The 22,284-nt window shown below is 36.7% G+C and overlaps 1 protein-coding gene across 1 annotated transcript; it reads right to left on the reverse strand.

The window, feature by feature from the left end:
• Positions 1-719: 719 nt before the first annotated feature.
• On the reverse strand, positions 720-22,059 carry DNAJC10 (DnaJ heat shock protein family (Hsp40) member C10). Its single transcript, XM_083865326.1, has 23 exons — positions 21,954-22,059; positions 21,335-21,690; positions 19,549-19,714; positions 17,770-17,820; positions 16,336-16,418; positions 16,015-16,146; positions 15,048-15,141; positions 14,763-14,840; positions 13,560-13,603; positions 13,076-13,213; positions 11,655-11,744; positions 10,781-10,894; positions 9,894-10,008; positions 8,036-8,163; positions 7,654-7,770; positions 6,808-6,909; positions 5,639-5,794; positions 4,589-4,722; positions 4,089-4,142; positions 3,572-3,719; positions 3,003-3,122; positions 1,717-1,833; positions 720-1,427 (listed from the first exon to the last, which is right to left on the reverse strand). Exons 2-23 carry the CDS (start codon positions 21,533-21,535, stop codon positions 1,416-1,418), a joined length of 2,394 nt encoding a protein of 797 aa, XP_083721452.1. The 5' UTR covers positions 21,536-21,690; positions 21,954-22,059; the 3' UTR covers positions 720-1,415.
• Positions 22,060-22,284: the final 225 nt, after the last annotated feature.

Genomic DNA, 22,284 nt, shown 5'->3' on the forward strand with positions numbered 1-22,284 from the left:
TAAAATTTTAATTTTTGACTGATTGAGTTTGAAGTTAAATTTGGATGTAGGAAGGTCTACTTTGTTAAAAAATAGTTGCAATAGTCTCTTCGATCTTAGAATAATATGCTGCAAAAATGACAACTCAATAGAGGCAACCCTGAAAATAGGGGAAAGAACAGTTGAATGTCTCAGTTACTTTTATCTCTTCACTTCTTGCTGCCTTCTTTATGAAGTAAGTTACTTGTCAGTAACAATGCATTTAAAAATTTGTAATATTTGTAATACACTGACCGGTCACGCTAGGTCTAAATACATAGAAAGCAGGGAGGAAGTTCCATCTGTCAGGTGCTGGGGAGCATTTTATTGAAATCGTGGACGTTGTCTGCAGACATTTTTGTCATCTTCTGTAATTTTTCTTGTCTATGGAGAAGCTCTGAAAAATACTACTTTCAGAGTAGGAATTCTAGTAAGAAGTATGAGGAGACATTGCAATGTACAGTGTTCATTATTAAATTAAAGAAGGCACTTGCTCTCCTCCTTGCCTAAAGATGATATAAAAACAAACAAAAAACTCCCCACCTAAAAACATGTTGCAGGGAAAGGGAAAGTGGAAAAGCCATAAGAGGTTAAATATGTCCACAGAATACATTCATATTTAAAAAGACAATGATAAAAGTGATGATCTAATGACTAACCAGATGCTCCTATTGCATAATTTAAACTTTGGAAGTCAACACGACATTTGAATTACTTTATTTTTTCTTTCTTACTTAAAAAAAAAAAATAAACACAATCCCAAAACCAAACCAAGCAACTAATGAAGCTCTTCAAAATTCTGTTCATCCAGGCAGCATCACCACTGCCACAATAGAGTAACCCACTTGAGGGCAAGAGCAGTTTAATTCATTAAACATATCCTCCTACCAGTTGTTGATTTTATTTCTTAACCATTGTCTAGACAGTAATGCAACCCCAAAGCAGAATAATCATCAGGTACAACTGTTTGTCTTTCAAATAGACAATCCGTCATTGTTCTGCATTGCAGAGTGGTTTGAGTGCATATTCAGCCACAGGCTGAGTGCCACATTCAAAAAGCATTTGAAAAGAGACAGAAAAAAATATAAGGAACTAGTAAATGGGTAGGCAAAAGTGATAGAGTCCACATTTCTGGTCAACTCCAGTGTTTGGCCAGGAAGAAGGTAGCCAGTATATCAGAAAAGGGACATGCAGAAACATTGCCTCCACCAAAACCAAAATGTTTTCATCTCCCCACAGTTTAACAGAACTCATACAGTCATGTATGCCTGTGAACTCAAACTTGTTTTCGTGTGTCTTCTCCTGTCATCAGTGTAACTATCCTTATATTTTCCTTGTGGTGTCTTCTATCTTCACAGCTTCAGAATATATTGAATTGTATCTACCTTCAGTACCAGTTAGAGTTCATCCTAGCGACAAGAAAAGAAACAATGGTGTTTCTCTAAAAGTACAAACAAAAATATTTTTCACATGATTTTAAAATTTTCTGTAGCACTAATTTTTCAACTGGACAAACATTTCTTAAGTAACATTCAGTGTAGTTAGTAGCTATGTGTTAGTATCTCCTTACGTTTACCCAATCTTGCCTCTGTAATTTGCATTTAATGCTACGGATAAAGAACAATACTTGCATCATTTTAAACAGTTATTATTTACAGCAAGTCTTTTGCAAAAAGGCTATACAGTAAGTGTTCTTACCTTATTTCTAGATTTTTTCCTTTTTCCTTTGTTTTCCATTGCTTCTAATTTTTCATTCAACAGGTCAGCTATACCTTTTGCGTCTCTGCTGTCTATATATTCCCCAAGAGCACTTTTCTTAAAAAGAAAATAAAAGAAACCAGAGCAAAATTGGGTAATATGTTACACAATTTTCAGACAAAATTCCAGAGGAAAGCAGGGCAGAATACAATAGCCCTGGTAGCTTGATTTATGATTCATGGATATATTTTTGTCTCTGTTTAAACAATGCTAATTTGTATTGTACTAAGAACCACTCTTAGCTGCTGGTTTTCAGAACTACACCAATTTTGTCTGGATCTTTAAAGAAACCTGAAATAGTTACAATTTGCTCACATTTATTGAGGTAAGTATTTAAGCTAGACAGCTATTACAACATCTGCCACTTTGTAATCTATGTGAAATCTGTCACTGTGGGTAGCTATTTTGAAGACCTAGAAAGTCTTTACCACAGAAAATCTCATTGAATTTGGTGGGATTGTGGGATGAAAGATTTCTAGAAATTCCCATTAAAAACTGAGTTAAAAAAAAAAAAAAAGGAAAGTAAGTTAAGCCAATTCTCTATCAGAAACCACTGAATACTTTCTCTTCAGCATTAATACATTTAAAAAGGTCACTGTAATATTTCTGAAATTTATGAGTATTACTAGAATAAAGGCAATTCCCTATAACTACCTGAATACTCTTTGTATTTTTAATTTATACTGTTACTCTGTTAGTAGGAAATGTTGATCTGAAAGAGTTTGATAAGGTTTGTTTTTGAGACAACACAAGCATATCTTTTTCATTAATTATGTATCTTAAAATACATTATATAAGTCAAAATTGGTCTTTCAATATAATAACAACATTGAATTATATTTCTTATTAGCCAAAATGAAGTTGTCATTGAAATGAATATTTCATTTAGAGAGAGACCATCTACTTTTGGGTAGTTGGTGATTGAATTGATTAAGGTTGAAAAACATTTTGCCACCCAAGACCTTGCAAATTAAACCCTAGTTCTGGTTAAGCCCACATTTTAATTACTATTAGAATTCTATTTCTATTTAGTTCAATTAATTTGCAATTCATTATTATTTTATCACTGTCCTACTATTTTAAGTATTACTGAAACAGATTATTTATTTGGAGATACAGTAATACATAAATAATTCACTTTAACGTATTATAGAAGTATTATGTTTAGTTTTAAGGTGAAATGAAATACATTTACTAACAGTATCTGCTCACCAGTAAGACTTTACCTTTGCTCCTTGGTAGGGGTAAAACTTAACAGTAGGATAGGCTCTGATATCAGCAGTCTGACAGGTCTGCCCATATGCCTGGCAGTCTACTTTTCCAGCTTTTACTTTTCCTTTAACAGCCTGGAAAGAAATGTTTATTAGAAACAAACTGCAAGTTTCCATGGGTGAGTATAAGCCAGCAGTGCAGCTAAAAGTAACCATGTGTTGCTCAACTCTTTGAAATACTTCAGAGTAGTTGCTTGCTTGCTTCCCAGACTGTCAGCCTTGTGTCAGGTCTCTCTGTCTGTTCAGAGAACACCTGTACTTGAATTCAGGGCAAAGCCCACCACAGCTCCAATGGCCGTTCCATCAAAAGTTAAAATATGTCTCAGAAGAGGATCTCTGTGTGTCTGTCTGTGGAAGAGACAACGCCTGCTGTCTAGTGGGACCTAGAAGTGTGCATCATTCCATGAGTAAGAGGCTCACAGAAGTATTGTGGTTTTTGGATGACTGCTAAGAAATAAAGTGCTGATGAGTAAGATTTTAACCATTACAATTATAACAAGCTGCCAGTACATTTAAAAACATACCCTTGCAAGCATCTCAAATTCAGGAGCAAAATTTTGGCAAGGTCCACACCAAGGAGCATAAAAATCAATGACCCAATGATCTTTCCCATTCAGAACTTTTTCTGTGAAACTCTGAGGGGTGAGGTCTACAGACACCTGTGGTAAATATCTGTGTAAAGGAAGAGTAACAATTGTAATATATTCAAAACTTCAAACAGTATCCAAATTCCATTTAAGAAAAGCTTCTGAAACTAGGAATTTTAAGGAAATCCCTATTTTGCACTTTGTACTATAGGGGAATAACTTCTTAAATATGGCAAACAAAATAATATGGTCTTCAGGAGATGGGTGGACAGTAAGGACTTTAAAATTTTAAAAGCAGTAAGTTAAAAGATGTAGAAACTTGAACATCTTAAATTAAGCAATACATATACCCAAGTGTTTCCAGATCTTGATTTACATAGTATTTAAATATTTATTTATCCTAGCAAGCAACTACATAAGCAGCTCATGAAGCAAGTTTAATGCAGTAACTTACCCCAATGCCCAGCCTCTGAGTGAATAGGCATCTCTGTGCCATCCATTGTAGCTACTGTAAAAACATCACAGAGAAAACAAAAAGCCAGTTGCACAATAGTTTGAATTATTTTGGAAAAAAACCTTACAAACATCCCACTCTGAAGAGTGGTGATAATCAAAGAAAAAATGTAAATGCATATGTTTTAGAATGTATCTCCACCCTGCTTTCAAATCTGAATAACTGAAATGTCTCATAAATGCAATTAAAACCTACAACATTAAGGACTAGAAGACCAAGACAAGAAAGAAAAAAAAAAAAAAAAAGATTCCTGTGTCATTTCAAATTACTGAAATGAAGTGGCAGCATAAAATCACTAATCTGAAGTAACAAAGCCAGTGCAGTAATATCCTAATGGCCTATTTTAATAGCTATGATAAACCTCTTCTACACAACAGAAGAGGTGTATTTGTCTTGTTTCACATCATGGAACATTTCCCAGTCTGAACCAATGTACTTACTAATATTGATGAGCCGTGTTTGACTTTTGAGGAAAGAGTCTGATTTCAGGATAGCCCCGAACATTTTCTTGGTGACAGAAAGAATAATATTTTTGACAATCCACACTGCCTACACTGATTAATCCATTTAACATCTAAAAAAGAAAGAAGAAAACCTACCATCAAATATGTTAACCAATACTACCACAATTTCAGTAATACTTCAGAATTTAAGTCTTAATAACTTAGTTGAGGGAAAAAAATCTCAACAAAACAGACTGAGATTCTCACAAGGCTTTCCTGTTCCCTGTCAATGACCAGAGGCAGCCACCTGGGAGCATTCCCATCGTGCACACAGTACAAGCTGCATGCAATGGCTCCCAAGGCTACCTTACCTCAAAGGTACCCACGAGTGGGATTATTTAGTGTAAGGAATGCCCTGTTCCTGAGTGCCCCATCATAGCTCAGTAACTACACCAGATCCTAGTGCAGTGCAGATGTGCTGGCAGTGTCACAGAGGCCTGTGTCCTGAACACCCTCTATTTGTTGCAAAGGCCCAAACTACCTGGCACGGGCAGGGAAGCTGATGATTACTGAGCGTGTCCTGTAGAGCTACTAACACTTCACAGACATTCCAACAGAACAGTGAATCCTGGCTACCACTCCTACTCGAGTTCTAAATGTCTCAGACTTGTTTCCAAAGCCCTTCTCCCGCCCTGCCACCCCCACCCCCCTCCAATTTTCTAGTTTAAATTCCTGGAAACACCTCCAGGAATGGTTATCAGTACAGTAGTACTAGCTATACAAATGAAAGAACACTGTAATGACCTTACACACTTGTAACCAACATGAAAAACTGGACTACAGTATCAGTGTATTGAAGCTTTTAAAAGGCTGAATAAAAACTTTGTATTTGAAACAATGCAAAACTGTCAGGGAGGAATAGCCTGTGTTGGTGGCAAGTATTAGACTCTAAATTTTTTCAGCTGTCAATTCTCTTAAGAAAGCAGTTGTGCCATCTCAGCAATTTCCCAGAAGAGGAAGAAAGAAAAATGTTTGAATGTCATTTACCCTGGCCATTTTCTTCCATTCTGGCATTAAAGCCTGACAAGGTCCACACCATGGAGCATAGAAGTCCACCATCCAGATCTCCTCTCGTTTTCTTCTCTGAACTAGTTCAGCAAATGTCTCTGGTGTTAGGGAGACCACTGATGGATTCCTAAGATCCTAAATAAAGACAGCTTATGGATATAACTTATTACTGCACAATGTATCCCCTATCTCGGGCCAGCATGTACAAACAGACTGCACCAAATTCTGAGAGTGTTCTGTGAAATTTACTTGCTGCTCTGGTAGGGAAGACTCCACACCACTGAAAGGCATGGAAAAGCATAAAAAGACATTCCTTCAACCCAAAAATCATATACCTGGTTTGCTGAGAAACAGCTATCAAAAAAAGTACACTCAGGCTCCAAAGGGGAGGTTTTCTGCCTTTTCTCAATGAAAGGAGATAAAAAACAAGAAATCTAGGTTACCCGTCAGAAACAGGTGTTATGAAACTCAGCCATGCTATTTAAGCTGGAATGCAGAAGAATACATATAGTGCACTATGGGCCTCTGAATGCCAACTGGAAGACTAATCTCCACCTGTTTCTGCACGTGTGTCCTTGAAGCTGCTTTTTCTGAGCTACCTGGAGAGAATCATCTCTTCAAAAAGTGAAAAACAGCCTGTGCATAAAGCAGTGAACCTGAATGCTGGAGCCAAGTTGGGTGCCAGAACTCTAGCATCAATACCAGTACTTTGCAGTTCTGTGAGTTAACAAAGTTCAAGGACAGCTGAGAAATGTGGACAGCACCAATCCGATTGACAAAAATGTGAAACCCCCCCATATCAAGGTGTGTATGTGAAGCATTTCCACCTTAAAAGTAGGAAGTGATGTAATATTAATTCCTTTATCCTCTCTATAACACAGAAATCATTAATATTATTTTGCAGATTGGAAAAGATCTTTATTTGCTAATGATCTCAAAAATTATGTGATAGAGTAGGGAAATTACTCCATTAGTTGTCAAGTCTCTGACTGACAGTTGCTGGATCACTTTTCTTGCCTAAAGTTTTTTCACCTTTTATTTTCCTTGTCTAATTAAAAAAACCAAAACTTAGAATCTTCCAACTAAAGAACATATTTGCATACGAACTGCATAGAACAAGACTGCAACAAACATTATTATTTACATACCTCTATAAACTCCAAGATCTGCTCAGCAGAGTGATGTCCTTCATACTCATGAACATCAGACTGATTGAACACAACTGTTGTTGGGTAAGCTCGAATGTTATGCTGATAAAACAGACAATAACAAATTGCACAGAATGATTAAGGCTCTTGGACCTGTCTCTGTCATTGATAGTGGTGGCTTATCTGTTCAGTTTGTACAGTACAAGTGCTCAGACTTACTTGCAGGTGAGAATCTGACAGAACAAATGAGTACAGAGAAGATGCCAGTTGTATTCAGAGATGGCATAGTGTGTTCTCAATTTAAAAACCAGCCAGTAATTCTTTTGCTGTGCTCCACAAATACAGAAATTAATCCGTGGGCATTCTAAGCCTTAGCTTTAAAATCATTCCCAGTGCTCAGATGGAACATTTGGACTGTATGAATAACTATTGTTTACCATTGGACACAGTCAGTTTCCATCATCTGAATTCCTCAGTGGGTAAACACATCTAAATAAAACTCGAAAAAGTTCATCCCTTTTTGCTCATTTTCCATGGATTTTCAGACATTAACCCCAGCCCCCAGAATTATTGTATTCTGAGACTTCTGAAGTCTTCCAGTAACACTAGGAAATCAGAATAAAAACTGACCTGTATACCACATTAATACATTATCTGTAGTGGTTATATAGTTTGCTTCTTTGAAGAAAAAGTATGATACAAGTGCTTGTTCAATTTACTGCCTTCTGGGAAAGTAACATTAAAGGACAAACATTGTCTGCCCATATCTTCCTACCCCCAATTCAAAGCAAGTAGTATTGTTTGAAAGGACTATATTTGTATTTATTTTTAGTTCCTGCAGCTTACCATGTTGCAAAGGCCTTCATGGACAGTACAGTCTAGTGTTCCAAATTTAAGCTGACCATAAAGATGTTTAGATGCTTTTCTCAGCTCTGGTAACAAAGCTCGACAAGGAGGACACCACTAGAAGACAAAATGCAAGTAAATGCAACTTTTTTTTTTCCCACAGGTAGCTCTCAGGAGAATATTCAAGATTAATAATCTGCTGCTTTGACAACAGAGTCCACTGAATACAAAACCCAGTTAGCAACTAGAACTGCCAGGGAATGAGCAATTAGAACACCCTCTGATGATGCTGAGGGGCACTTTCAAGGTACTCCTTAGTACCTTGTTAGGTAGTTACAGAACAGATTTTAGAAGAAGGAAAATGTAGATGATAAATATTTACCGGTGCAAAGAAATCCACAAGCCATGGTTCCTTATCTTTGTCAGGAAAATTCTGAGGTCCCAGTGTGATGACATGGGAGTTCACACTTTCTTTGGCAAATGCAACAATGTCATATAAGATCTTCTTTCCTTCAAAAAACAATGTAGAAAGGAAATTCAATTTTTACCTATGAGAGTTGTAATTAACTCTTTGAAAGCAGTAAGAGTCTTTAAGATCTCTTGTCTAATCTTTAAACACAGCCTGCTTAAATAAATTTAGCAGGGACTGACTTGCTTTTCCTTGGGAGGCCAATGTTAAACTGTCCAAGCCTACACAGGCAGGACATACTGTAGCTCATAGTTGATATGTGGCTAAATATTAAACTGAACAGTTACCCAATATTAGCCAAATAAATGCTTTATCCAAGACAAAACATGTTTTTGTCAAAATGATGAATTTTTTTGTGACAGGATTATTGGTCATTTTACAATCTTACTTGAGTTGGAATTAAAAAGTACAGTTCTAGATACAGTCGACTTGGCAAAGGGATTGACAAGGTAAAAACTTCAAGCAAAATAAGTTGTATTGATAAATCACTGCTATTTAGGTGTAACTGAAATTCCTGCTCACACAGCTCCAATGGGCAAAGATCCAGTCTCTTCATACCCTTTGTACACATATTTGTCAGCAGAAATGAGAGTTTGTCTGAGAATAATAACTTCAGGTTAATCAAATCTGAAGTCACTGCACCATGACTTACCAAGATTTATTACTGTTCTTAGATTTTAAACTGTTGAAGCCATTCAACTTAGCATATAAATAGCCTGATTCTTTTGAGGATCATTTTCTCATAAAGACTGGAGTGAGATGGTTATTGGTAAATGTTCTATATGCCATCTATTTTCTAAATAATAAACCAAACCATTCAGAAAAAAAAAAAAATCCTGTATGCACTGTAGTCCAATGTACTTCTTTTCCACTGGAATCCACACCATTATAGAAATGCTGCATGGATTGACCTCCTCTTGCCTTCTCTGCAACAATGTAAATTACAGGAAGTATGTAAGGCTTTTCCTTATATACCACTCATTAGATGTATGGGATCATCTCTCTCACTTGTTAAGCCTCATCTTTTCTAAACAGTGAGAAACTTTTCACTTTTCCTGTTTATAACAGTATTGAGGTTCTGACTTAAACCTAGCAGGCTGTTTCTAATACCTCAGAGGCTGAAAAATGAGAACTTCATCTTGCATAACTGCCTTGCCACATTCTGGATGAAGCTACACCTGTTCCTGCAAGCTAGAGTTTGGCTTCAGGCTCCCTTCTTTAACCAGCATTTTTGAATCCTTTCAGCAGTAATATAGTTCCAGCCTTTCCTGAAAGGAAACTGCAATGTTGGAAATAAAAGTAACTGGTGAAAGTCTCAGTATCTTGGACAGAAGTTAACAAAGCATTAGTTAGTTTTAGTGCAGTGATACGTGAAACCAAATCCAACTTGGTCAAGCTGGCTGCACTGTGTAACCAGCCAGTTAAGCCTCTCTGAAGAGCATCTTACAGCATCCTTTGGTTAGCCTACCCAAAGCAGAAGCTGTTCTGAGCAGCTTCAGAGATTTAATTTGTATGTAATTATGTAAATAATGTTGAAACTGACTGCAAAGACAAAATACATCCCTCACCATCTGATGACTGCTTACACAGGAAAAAAGAAAACCAAAGGAAATTACAAATAATTTGTGTAAGGCTACATTATGGTCAGAGGAAAGATAGCAAATATTAAAGCTACAAAACTGTTCTTTGGGAAAAAAATTGTGGTTTGCCAAAGATTTTGTCATCTCAAAGAGATTAGGTCATGATTTAAACGTGGCAAAATTTCTCTTACCATGATGAATTTCATAATCCCTCGTTCCTTTTCCTTTGAAAACTGCTAAACAAGGCTGATAAACATATAGTTTGTTGCAGATGGTTGGTGAGGAAAGACAGTCGAACTTTCCAACCTATATTTAACAGATAATGCCATTTTAATTAAAGCAGCCTGATTTATATCAATTAACATGTTTTGAAAGGCAGTAAGAGTTAGAAAATAAAGGTAAAAATATGGAAAACTGATAGCCTTTTTTATAAACAACAGACATCTTAAGACAAAGTGATGTTCATGGAAAACTACTAGCACAACTATATCAGGCTGCTTGCTAATTTTTAATTTAAAGGCCAAAATGGGGAATAAAAAATTTAAGAATCCTCTTTTTCCCCCCTCCAAATAAAACAGCAAGGAAGCAAAAAGATACCTAAAATAAATGTGATATTAAAATTCTTCTAGTCAAAGCAACAATTTAAAAAAAATACATACTTTATAGAATAATACAATCCTTAGGCCTTTAGTACTAAGTTTGAACTTGGTTTCTTTTTATGCAGAAAATAATCAGCATGATCACAGGGTTTTCTGAATAATTAAAAAAAGTTCCACATACACAAATTAGATGTTGGAATGTTAGTTTATAATTACTAACTGAATGGGATCTGCAGCAACATTTCCAACAACAGAGCAGATTTAAAAGATGATATCTACCTTTTAAATTATTCAAAATGTACAGGAAACTTAAATGATTGCTTTAAATAAAAAACTTTGCTGCAGATCTACCATATGATAGTGTATCTCTTTCAGTACCAGAGGTGGCATGTGGTGGTAACAGCTAAATAACAATGAAAACCATGACTTGTTCATGGAATGTAAACGGCATGTAACATTAGATGAGTGAGCACTCTTACCTGAATATGCTCATCTTTAAGTAAAAATTTAAGTTTCTTAAATTCCTGCACATTTGATTTATCACCCTCCCCAAACTGGAAGAAAAGCAGCCAGCGGTGATGAGCCAGGCGGTCCTTTACACCACAGGAAAAAACAAACCAACAAAACCACAAAAATTAATCCCAACTATACCAACACGTAAAATTCTTTTGTGTTTTATAAAGGTGACTGTCCAGTTACTCATCTCCAAAAGACCTCCACTAAACAAATTCTTTCTTGTAGTCCTTCCACTAAACTCCCTTTTAGAGCATCATAATCAAGGAAGTGAAAAAATCTGAGAGCAAGGTGGCTACAATCTGCACACTAATATTGTTGTTTGTAAGTGGACTTCCTGTTGTAAATGACGCTGCTATGTGCAACTACAAGTGCGGAAAGAGGTTTCCTTTTGTTTTTCCTCCAAGACATGAGCTACTTTTAAGACTCCTAATTACAGTTCATACATAAATTACCATGGATTAACAAGTATTTTCTTTTTCTTTTCTAAATTACCAAACAAAACACACTTAAACCAAATTCTCTACAATGTAGTTGATTCAAAAAATAACTAGAAAACTGCAGTTGTAGAGAGAGCTGCAATTGCAATTTCTGTGATTTCCTATATTCCTATGAAATCTCCTCCCCTTACTTTTGTTATTTTGCTAAACCACAGAAGTAAATGTAGATAAGCAGTGTAAATTTTGGGTAGAGGTAAAAAGAAGTAATAGTCAGTTAAATACTAAGTTGTTGTGCCTAAAGATTTTAAATACTAAGGATTTGAAAAAAACATAGAAAATAACAATAAAAATATAAAAACATATTATTTGAAAACATCTTAGCATATTTTAAAAAAATTACCTCTAATGATGCTGCAGAGATGATTTCAAAATCTGGTAGATGCTGCATTACTTCCTGATATATTTCTCTGGCATCCAAGGAGTTCAGAAACTAGGATGGAAAGTTAACTATCTTTATTACAAGGAATTACAAACATCAACCTGATTAGTACTCAAAGTGTCAGGGAACTGATTGTGATTTGCTCCCTTCAGTCAAATAGAAAATGCAGTTAATAATATTTTATTTGATCAACTTCTTTTTCATACATGTAATTTGACAAGTATCACTCTCAGAATACTGCTTTTTAGCTCACTTGCCTACAATACTAAACTCAAGAAATCGTATTTTGTCAAGACAGGGACTAAAGAGTGTGAAATTCAAATTTCACACCAGCCCAGCAATCAAGTTTACAAGACTTCCAATCCAGTTTTACAGGCTTGCTTAACTGCACTGTAGAGATATTTAGGTTTCCTTAACTTGTAAAACGTTGGAAGTAATACGAATCAGTAACTGAGTTGGTAAGTTAAAAGGCTCAAAGTAGGCAGGTTGCAATTTATTTTCCTCCTTTTAAAAATATAGGTAACAGTAGTGACAATAGAGGAACAAGTCGTGCTTCAAACAGAAACGTCTCCCATCAATTAGGGAAGTTAAAACTATCATACAAATGTAGGTTGCAATATTAGAATAGAACAGAGCACTAAAAATTTTACTGACAGACACTGTAGGAGTACTTTTATCACACATGTCAGGGTAGCATTTCTCAAACTTGCGATACCTGGGGCATATTATTTCTGGAATAAAAAATTAGGGGCACATCAAAGGTCACAGAATCATTTAGGGGGGAAAAGACCTTTAAGATCACTGAGTCCAAGCTGTAACCAGCTGCCACGTTCACTACTCTAAAGCACCTCCCCAAGTGCAACGTCTGCACTTGTCTTTTAACTACCCCAGGGGATACTGACTCAACCACGGCCTTCTGGGCAGCTCCAGTGCCTCACAACCGTTTTGCTGAAGAAAGTTTTGCTAATATTCAATCTAAACCTCCCTTGCTTGAGGCCATTTCCTCTCATCCTGTCAGTTTCTACCTGGGAGGAGAGGCTCCCAGGCTGGCCCAGGACAGCAGTGTTAGAAGCAGCTCTTGGGCCGGTCCAGAGCACCTGCCAGCCCTGAACTCCCAGAGCTGCTCAGGGAGGCTCCTGGGGAGGTGGCCAGGCAGAGCTACAGGCTGCTGTTCACTCTCCCAGAAAACTGGAATCACCTCCAGGATCACTACCTGAGCAAACACAGGGATATAAACTCACAGCAGAGCCTACCAGCTTAGAAAAAAAAAAAAAAAAAGCATCTTTTCAGTCGTGTATCATCAGTCTGGAAATGATTCATACATTCCTTTAGCATGGTTATTACTTTGTTTATCTAAATAGATAATGAAAAACAAGTCCTACCAAAACACCTCCTTTCTCTTTGTTATTTATGGTGGCTCCAGGTGGAAAGTATGCAGTAGTACTAGATGAGACATCTAAATTATCACAAAGCTCACCCTGGGTGCCACAGTCCATCCAGCCCACATTAACAAGACCTTCCTGTAATTAGGAAAAAAAACAACACAAAAGAAATCCAAAGAAAAGTATTTTTTAATTTCAGGTGCAGAAATGCTTTTGAAAATCCCAACACAGGTAATTATATATAATACTTAGAAAAGAAACAACACTGTAATTTATTCCATAATTTTAATTCTTATTTTATAAAATCCTTAAAAAAATTAATGTTATTTCAAAAGCTACTCATGCAAAGTATTCAATTCTTCTAAAAGTGGCATCTTGGTTCTACTAAATGCAGTGAGAGTTTTAGTTACAATTTGATGCTTTCACTTCTGTTATTTTGTTTTAAATGTAACAGGTAATGCTTTCAAAGTGAAACACTGCTTACCAACATGCCAGCTAGCTTAAGGCGGGTTTGGTAACTCAAGCAGTCTGCAAAACAAAAATTATTTATTTAGAAACATAAAACTTCACCTTATTAATGCACTAAATCAACTCTTGCTTAGAATTGTCCCTTCCCTCCCAAAAAACATGACCATTTCTAATGGCATGTTTCCTGGCTGTTCATCCAGTATTCCTGGAGTTGACACATCCAAAAATCAGCACTTAATGACTGTCTACTCTAAGTTAAAAAAAACCCCACAAATAACATTCTCTTGCTTCATCAACACGGAATTCTCATTTAAAGAATTTTATTATTTTGTTTACTGCAAAGATTGACCTTTAAAATTTGTTAAGCAATGTTTAAAAAATTAATCCAAATATCTACATAGAGTCTTGGAATTCAATGGAAATAATCCACTTTCTGTGATACAAACAATAATTCACTACTATAAATACATAATATGCTTTAATTATCCATCCAGACTTCGAATAGTTGCCTGCGAATGAAGATTTTTTTTAAAAAAATAAGATGCATCATCTCCTTAACTGAAATGAAGTTGAAAACTTATTAACAAAAGGGCTTCAACTTGAAATCAAGCTATTTACAAATGCAAATCCAAGACTGCAGCTCTGGTTACTCAGTTCTCAGAACAAAGTTCTCTTCATAAGGCTAAGAAATCTTTATTTGTCAAAGGTGTAGTGCATTTACTCAACTGGACCAGCTAACCAATCCCACCAATGCCAGAGACAAACTGACTACTACTCTGACCAGAAACCAGTGATAAGAGCCAGTTACTGTGTACAAACTTAAGAGAAATTATTCAGCTAGATTTTAATATTGATGGTTTAAGGAGGTGATACAGCCTTTCTGCTACTCAGCTATCAAGAGAAGTTGGCATGTAGCTCAGCAGTATCTGTCACTGGTGCTGGAAACTGAAGGGAGAATAATTTTCTTCCACTTCCCCTCCTGATGGGTTACACTCCAGTGCTGCTTTAATGGCTTGCAGGACATTACAGAAGCACAATAACATAATTTTTCCATTAATGTCCCTTTTGTCAAACTGCTTTTAACAGAGAGCTTTAATGACCCACAGGCCAAATGCTGTGGTCACCTAAGATATTTTTTAGTAGCAAAAGGGATTATGCCACTATCAACAGAAGTCCTTTTTTTTTGTCACATTATTTGAAAAGTATTTAATATACCTACCCCCACGTTCAGCACAGAAGGTGATCAGCCAACCAACACCAGAAGCAAATGAAGTTTCAATAGCATTTACAAAATTTCCTAAGAGTGAAACAATTTGCATCAGTTTGTGACTAGTTAAATGTGACCATGAAACAAGGTTTTGTATTTGTGTTAGCAAGTTACATGAACTATTTCTGGTCTCAAAAAGAAGACTTAGCAACAGCTGACAGATTCAGTTTCTGCCATATTTTATACAGTGAAAACAATTTCAACAACAGCACCCCAAGCAAAACACGTGAACATTACCTGCCCATAACTCAGTGACTGTGCTTGTAACATACTGCATGGCAAAGTTCTTTAAGCTCTCTTTTGACCTGTCTCCAAAATATTTCACCGGTTGCTATAGAAGACAAAGAGTAAAGTTTATAAAATTACGGAAAAAAAAAAAAAAAAAAAAAAGGGCAAATAACTCCACCCCAACACCTACTGTGTTCTTCTAACAGTACTTAAGCAACTGCAGGACTATAACCCACTACTACCCTAATTGTTCTCTCCCTCTCCTATCATAGCGTTTGAAATTTAACTTTAATTTAAATTTTGTAATGTGATTTCTTTCCAAATGCTGCAATACGAGGATAGTTTAGTCTTAGAAACACCAACTCCCAATGACTGTATTTCTATTGAAATAAAAATTGCTCCGTTTAGCATTCAACCTCTCAAAACTTTTTGTTGTCAAAATGTACCCATCTATTCAAGTACACTTTGTACACCACCCCAGCACCACGACTTAACAAGCAGCTATAAAGAGTGACATACATCATGCAGGTAGCATGGAAGGGAATCTTTGAGTTTCCTTAGGCATATTGTCATATTCTTTAAGAATCAAAACCGCAGACTATGCTTTCTACTTGAAAAGTCCTTTACCACACTATAAGAGAAACTGTTCAAGGAGACTTGCTGCTTTGCTACAGCACCTCTGCTGATCACCTCTTCCTAATCAGAAGTGATATGTTGCACAGAAAAATTATTCAGAAAAAAAATTGTAAAAATACATTGGCATTTATTTCAAATTATATATATATAATACGAATTTTATATACTAACAAATATATAGTAAATTAATTTGACCAAGGTAAAGAAAAAGGTATACTTATTAAAGGAAGTAACATACTAAAAAAGGAGATCTTTATAAAAAATCCTTATGACTGAACAAGCATTAAAGAAATACTTCTCCAGATTTCATTCTAAAAACACTTGAAGTCTTATCACTTACCATTCCTGTTTTGAAAACATACAGACTGGGGTAACTGTTAATTCCTTTAATTCGACAAAGCATTCTGTTATCCCCACAGTTCACAGCTCCAATGCGTATTACTCCATCCAGCTCCTTAGCGAATTCTCTCCACTAAAAAATAAAAAGGCCAAAAAGAGTCTATTTTCCTATAAAGATGCAATGAGAAATGAGCATATGTTTTATTTCTGGCATTTGGAACTGTTGTCTTTGGTTTCAGCTTCAGTGTAAAAATCCACTTCATTAAGTTTCGTGCTATTAAAACCAATGAATTTTCAGAGTTAATTTACTTGGTTTACGTACCGTAGGTGCTAAATCATGGCAGTGGGAGCATCGAGGAGAATAAAAATTCACAAACCACAGTTCTCCTGAGTTAACAGCAGCATCTAGATGGAGAGAAGAAAATTACAAGTAAATCATGCACATCTGCAATGTAATTACATCTAGAATGTACATTTTTACTATACTGTATTCCCCCAAAAGCTGCATTAAGTGTTTAATGTCTGGCACAGTAACAGTAACTCAGATGAGATAAAGATTGTATCTCACTTGCCCATACTCCTCCTTGTAGGCAGGTGCACAAAAATCGTATTTCAGAAGCTATTAGCACTCTAACTTTCAGCATTTATTCTATTAATTAAGAAAAAAAGTATTGTCTGCAGATTATTCTAGCTGGAAAGTGTGATAGTGTAGGTCTGGTTACAAAATACAAGTTCTACAAGATTAGATTTTACCCACTAGAATTTTCCATTTCCTTATACTACTTCATATATTTATTGAGTTCCACCTTTTTACAGCAATGTTTTTATGAAGAAATCATGTCTAATGTAGTTTAAAAATCCAAGTTAATATACTTCCTAGAAAAGTCAAGGGAAACATAAATCATCTTGCTTATGAAAGAAAACAACAGCAACAAAATATACACAGAGAGCAGTTATCAGCTTGAATTACTTGGCTTTCAGCCTGTCCAATTTTCTTGTAGTGGATTTTGTAACCTTTATTTGCCTGTATTAAAATATCCTCACAAAAAAGACAACTAAGGAATGTGCAGACCCTGCAAATACATTAACCAAAGCAAGACTAGTCTCAGGGAGAGCATCATGAAGGTCTGCTATTAGAACAGTTTACAAGACTAATCCAGCATGCAGATCCAACCTTGCACACAGGAAACTGTACTCAATATACAGAAGAAAAATCACATAAAATCAAGTAATTTTACCTCTAGCCTGTCTTAGTTATAAACAACTTAGCTGTAATTTTAAAAGAAAAACAAACTGGACAATATTCTCATTGAAACTTATCTTTCCACACCTTGTTCTCCTTAGCTGTGTTTTTAGTATCTAGTATCACCTTCTGGTTTTGAACTACACACAATTGACTGGATTTCACAGAAAAAATACCAGAAAAGTTCTATCAAGTGCATTTTTATACAAGGGAAACAGCAATGATAAATTAGGAGTAACAAAATTTTAATCCAAATAATTTCCTTTTACTGATCTCACAAAATATTTCTAAAACTTAATGTAAGTTGTTTATTGATATTGATTGATTTGCTAACTAGAGTTTAACAGGAAGTATTAAGGAGTATTTTTTTGTTTGTTTTCTCATGTGAAGATTATTTTCCAACACATGTTTGTAAAGATAGGTAAGAAAAGCCTACTAAGACACAGATCAATATGTAAAAATTGTACTTTGGGTTGTCATGTTGTCAAACAGCCATTTATTTAAAAAACTCACCAAATTCTCCTCTATCCAATGTTATAATTTCGGGATCATCATCATAAATACCTATTTTAAAAAAAACAAACAACAATTGCTTTTTATTTTTCCACCTTTAGAGCAAAGAAACAAACTATCATCTTAGGCACAACAGAAAAGAGTAGATTTAAGCTGAAATACTAAGCTCACAAAGATTTTTATAAAAACGCTATCCTTGTTTAGTACTATGGACCTTGAGTTTAACCTCTTGCTAGCTCACTCACTCTCATGCTACAAAAGCCACTAGCAGAACATTCTTTTGATAATTTAGTAACCAACCATAGAGCAAGCAGAGAATTAGAACTACCGCTGTTATGGCAAGAGCATTAAAAATAACATCATCCAGCTGTGAGATTCAAATTCAAGAAGCCTCAGCTCTCACTGAGAGCTTTATGTACTGTCCAGAAGCTTCCACACTTTCTCAGCCTCTGGTTACCTAAACATTTAGATGGCAAAGGTGTTTCCAGCCACAGGTTTTTCCACTAACAAAATGTGTGTGTGAATGCAGTGGAATGAAGTGGGCAGAACAAAGGTAAGGAAGACAAAGCTAACCAGTCCTACCTAAGGCATCACTACAAAACACTCCACTACTTCAACTACTCAAGAAAGGCAGTGCAGAGTACCAAAAATACTATTAAAGAGCATTATATTATGCTACCATGGTTGTAGATCTTTTACAGTACCTAACACGGTGAGATGTCATTCACTTGAAGTACACAAGGATTAAATGCAAATAAATAATGAGAGAAATTAATTTCTACAGGTGACAAGGTATTTTTTATATTATTTTCCACTAATATAGTATATATGCTCACCCATACATATAAATATGCATAAAGCTGTGCTTTTATATACACACACATATAAAATATAAAAACAGATGCTCCCTAAATCACTGGTTAATAGACATTTAAGGATATTGTTTCTCCATCAAACAGTGAAACTTGAGGCCAGTTAAATTTCTTAAATCTGTTTATCTGAAGAAGTTTTAGGCTAATTTCCATATTTTCCCTTGATAGTTGCACCACTGGTTTATCCAATTTCAATCTGCACAGACATTAATTTCCTAGAGTTTGGGACATACACCAGAAAAAAACAGTTGCCAAGGTGGAGGATCCTTTCAGCTCTTTCTTTCATCCCAATCAAACTATGTTCCTCAGTTCCCTGTTTTAGTTTACTTGTTACAGCAGCTCTGAGAATCATTTACTGCAGCCTTTCCCTACGACTACCTAAAATTTGTTGAGACAAACATTAAATAACTTGTCTCAAGATCATTTTAGGTATGATTCTGTTATTTCTTTCAGTTTCTACTACCTCTTTACTCATGTCTAATTGCATAACTCCATACCAAATAGGCTTGACAGTGCAAAAATTTCCTCTCAAAATCCCCCTGAAGAATGCTAAACAAAGAAAGTCTTCCTGCATTAAAAAATTAAAAAGAATCCGGTTGAAATATTAACACTGACATTTAAGTGAAAAAAAAAGCTTTGCACTTAAAAAAAAATAAACAAGAAGTTAGATGACCTACAAAAAGGCAAGCAGCAGGAACAAAAGGCTAGGTAAATAGATTGCATCTCTGGGTAGCCATTAACAGGGGAAATCAAATACTGGGCCAGCAGAGAGAAAGTGACAGCTACAGAGCAGATACAAATCTGGAGAGGATACACAAGAAACGTGTGAAAAGCTCTGCTACAGATCCGAATATTGCACTTCCTTGTGACTGTTTGAAGCTAATCACAAACACACACTGTAGCTTACCAAAATCATAGCGATAGAAGTGCCAGCTTTCGTAACGGCCTCCCTGCTGCTGGTCCTCGAGGCCCTTCTCTCCATATTTATCATACTTCTTCCGTAGATCTTCGTCTTTAAGTACTTCATACGCTCTATTTATTTTCAAAAAATTTTCATGTGCATTTGGATCATTCTAGGTAAGGAAAACTATAATTAGTAATTAATTAATAAACCATATTATGCATATAATGCTGAGAAAATTATCTTTGGAGATATTTTTATATCCCTGCTAAGGATGCCAGTTATGATGGAAGCAAACATTGCATTGTGATCTCAAACCAAACTACAGTAGGGTTTTCCTTTCCCAAAGTCAGATGTGTCTTCTTGTTCCTTCCATCCTCACTAAAGTACCTCACTAAACTGAAATGCCAAGTGGACTGGTAGGAGGCTGTAACATTCTCCACTAAACCCTCTTCTTTCAACTCTCTCTTCAGTGGAATTAAAAAAAATACTCAAGAATGAAGACATACCATTTCCTCCATAGTCTTTTCCGCTCCTGCAGAATCCCTACTTGACCAGTTCAAAATCTCTGCTATAGAGACAGGTTCATCCCTTCTGGTCTTGCCTCCTCCTTTTATTTAAAAAGCATTTTTGTTCTAGGTAGCTTGGGAATCAGAATGGTGAAAAATCTGCAGACATATTCTGAACCCAAGTTTGGGATCTGCACAGGTGCAGTGTAACATTGGTGTGCAAAACATGCCACATAGTCCTGCTCTTTTAACTTCTGCCTACACATTTCATTCAAAAGACACTTTTTCTTAAGAATTTTGATTTTGTTTTAGCTAGATACACAGGAAATTAATTATTATTATGGAATTTGTCTACTGGGTTCATCTTCTATATATCATCACTGAGGCTGAAAATAGCCTGTTGAAAAATCTTTAGCAGTATCTGCATGCTTGGAAATGACAGAATCTGACCCCAAATGCCATGATTTTGAAAACATCAACAGAGAAAACAAAACCCAAAACTTCCATTTAATAGCTACAAGTTGGCATTCTTAACTTTGCTGACATTTGACTTTCTCTCTGCCAGAGGCTCCAATGCAGTCAGTGAGGGCAGGCCCTGAGCTCCTGTGAAATACTGCTGTCTTTTGGGACTCCATGCAGTTGTATGTACAAAGATCAAAACACTTTTATTTCCTGTGAATTTCTGCTTATTTCAAGCCATTTCAAGGAAACACTGATGGTCTTTAAAAGTGGTTTCTTTGTATTTCAGAAATATGGTAGCACACACTGAGCCATTCCAATCTTCTCTCTCCAGTTAGAGCTCCTTGTAAGCTCCACTGTCACACCCTGGCAGTCCCCAGATGTCTGTTTTGTCCTATTTGATACTTGGAGACTGATGTCTCAGAACAGGCTGTCCTTATTTGATCTTTAGAGGAGACTTAAGGGTAGGGAAACAGCAAGCCCCCCCTAAACCAAATGGAAAGGGAAAACTCAACAGCTTACCAACAAGGTAACACAGTACACAACTAAGTTGTCTTCTAGTCATAAAAATATAAGTGAAAATTAAAGAATCTTGACTCTTTTTACTACAGCAATTTAATGCAGCCCAAATTCAACGAAATCACATATGACCACTCAATTACTTTTTGTAAATTTTCTGTGCAGAAAATCTGAGTTGGACTGTATTATCAGGTGGTTACTTCACAATAACAGAGACACATTTTTTGATAAATTAAAACTGCTTTTTGTTTAAACCCTAAGATCTATTAAGTCAGCAACTTTGACTTGTTAAAAAAGTAACTTACCTGATTTTTATCAGGGTGCAACTTTAGTGCCAGCTTTTTGAATGCTTGTCGTATTTCTCTACTACTTGCTTCTTTGGATACTCCAAGTAAACTATAGTAGTCCTGATCAGTGCACACAAGAACTATTACACATATTATAACTAGCAATAAAGACCTTTTGAAATGTCTAATATAATCTCCTTTGGCTGCTAAAAACTCCATTATGAAGCTTTTGGAAATTTCACAGGTTCTGATTCAAACAGACTTTGGGAAGAGTGTAAATGCACCAACATTCAGAGATACAGCTGTATTTATAGCAGAGCTCTTCAGAATGCTGTTGGTCTACTTCATCTCACAAGCCTTGCTACAGAGACACCCTGTAAGATGACAGAGGAAAAAACAATTAAACACTACTAATGGAGTAAACACGGGTTAGTAACGCAGCCACCGCCGGCTCCTGTAGACTGCACGGGAACATTTAAGTTTCTGGGTGCTAATTACCCTCTTTCTGAAGGCCACACTAGTGGCAGACCATCTCTTAATTAACGGAGGTGACCATGCACAGCTCCACCGAATGACACTACAAGGCACGCACTGTATCGCATTAAGAAAGGCGGGTGCGGGAGGGCACAAAACTTACCCTCAGTATCGCCGGGGTCATTCCGCGGGAGGCCCGGTGGCTCCAGCCGGCCCCCACCCCGGGGCGGGGGCTGCCCCTGGCAGACAAAGCCCGGCAGAGGAGCCGGGAGCCGGCACTGCCCGAGGAGCGCAGGTAGGAGCCCCGTGGGGCCGGGCCGGGCCGGGCTGCGGCGGGAGGCTCCGGGGCGGGGCGGGCCGCGCTCAGCCCTCAGCCCTCCCGCGGCGCGGAGCGGAGCGGGGCCGGCCCGGGGGAAGCGCGGAGGGGCGGCGGGCCGGGCGCGGGGCAGGCTGGGGCGGCAGCGCCTCTCCCCGGCGCCGGCGGAAGGGCGGCG

Source organism: Zosterops lateralis, assembly GCF_965231275.1.
Source record: "Zosterops lateralis genome assembly, chromosome: 7".
NCBI lineage: Eukaryota > Metazoa > Chordata > Aves > Passeriformes > Zosteropidae > Zosterops > Zosterops lateralis.

Bases quoted from the DNA above. Each gene is read 5' to 3' on its own strand.
- DNAJC10 (XM_083865326.1), bottom strand. From the start codon at position 21,535: ATGGAGTTTTTAGCAGCCAAAGGAGATTATATTAGACATTTCAAAAGG. The intron at 16,419-17,769 runs GTGAGTTTTTTA...CTCTCCATCTAG, and splicing joins ATTGGATAGAGGAGAATTTG to ATGCTGCTGTTAACTCAGGA. The intron at 1,834-3,002 runs GTAAAGTCTTAC...TTTCTTTTTAAG, and splicing joins ACCCCTACCAAGGAGCAAAG to AAAAGTGCTCTTGGGGAATA.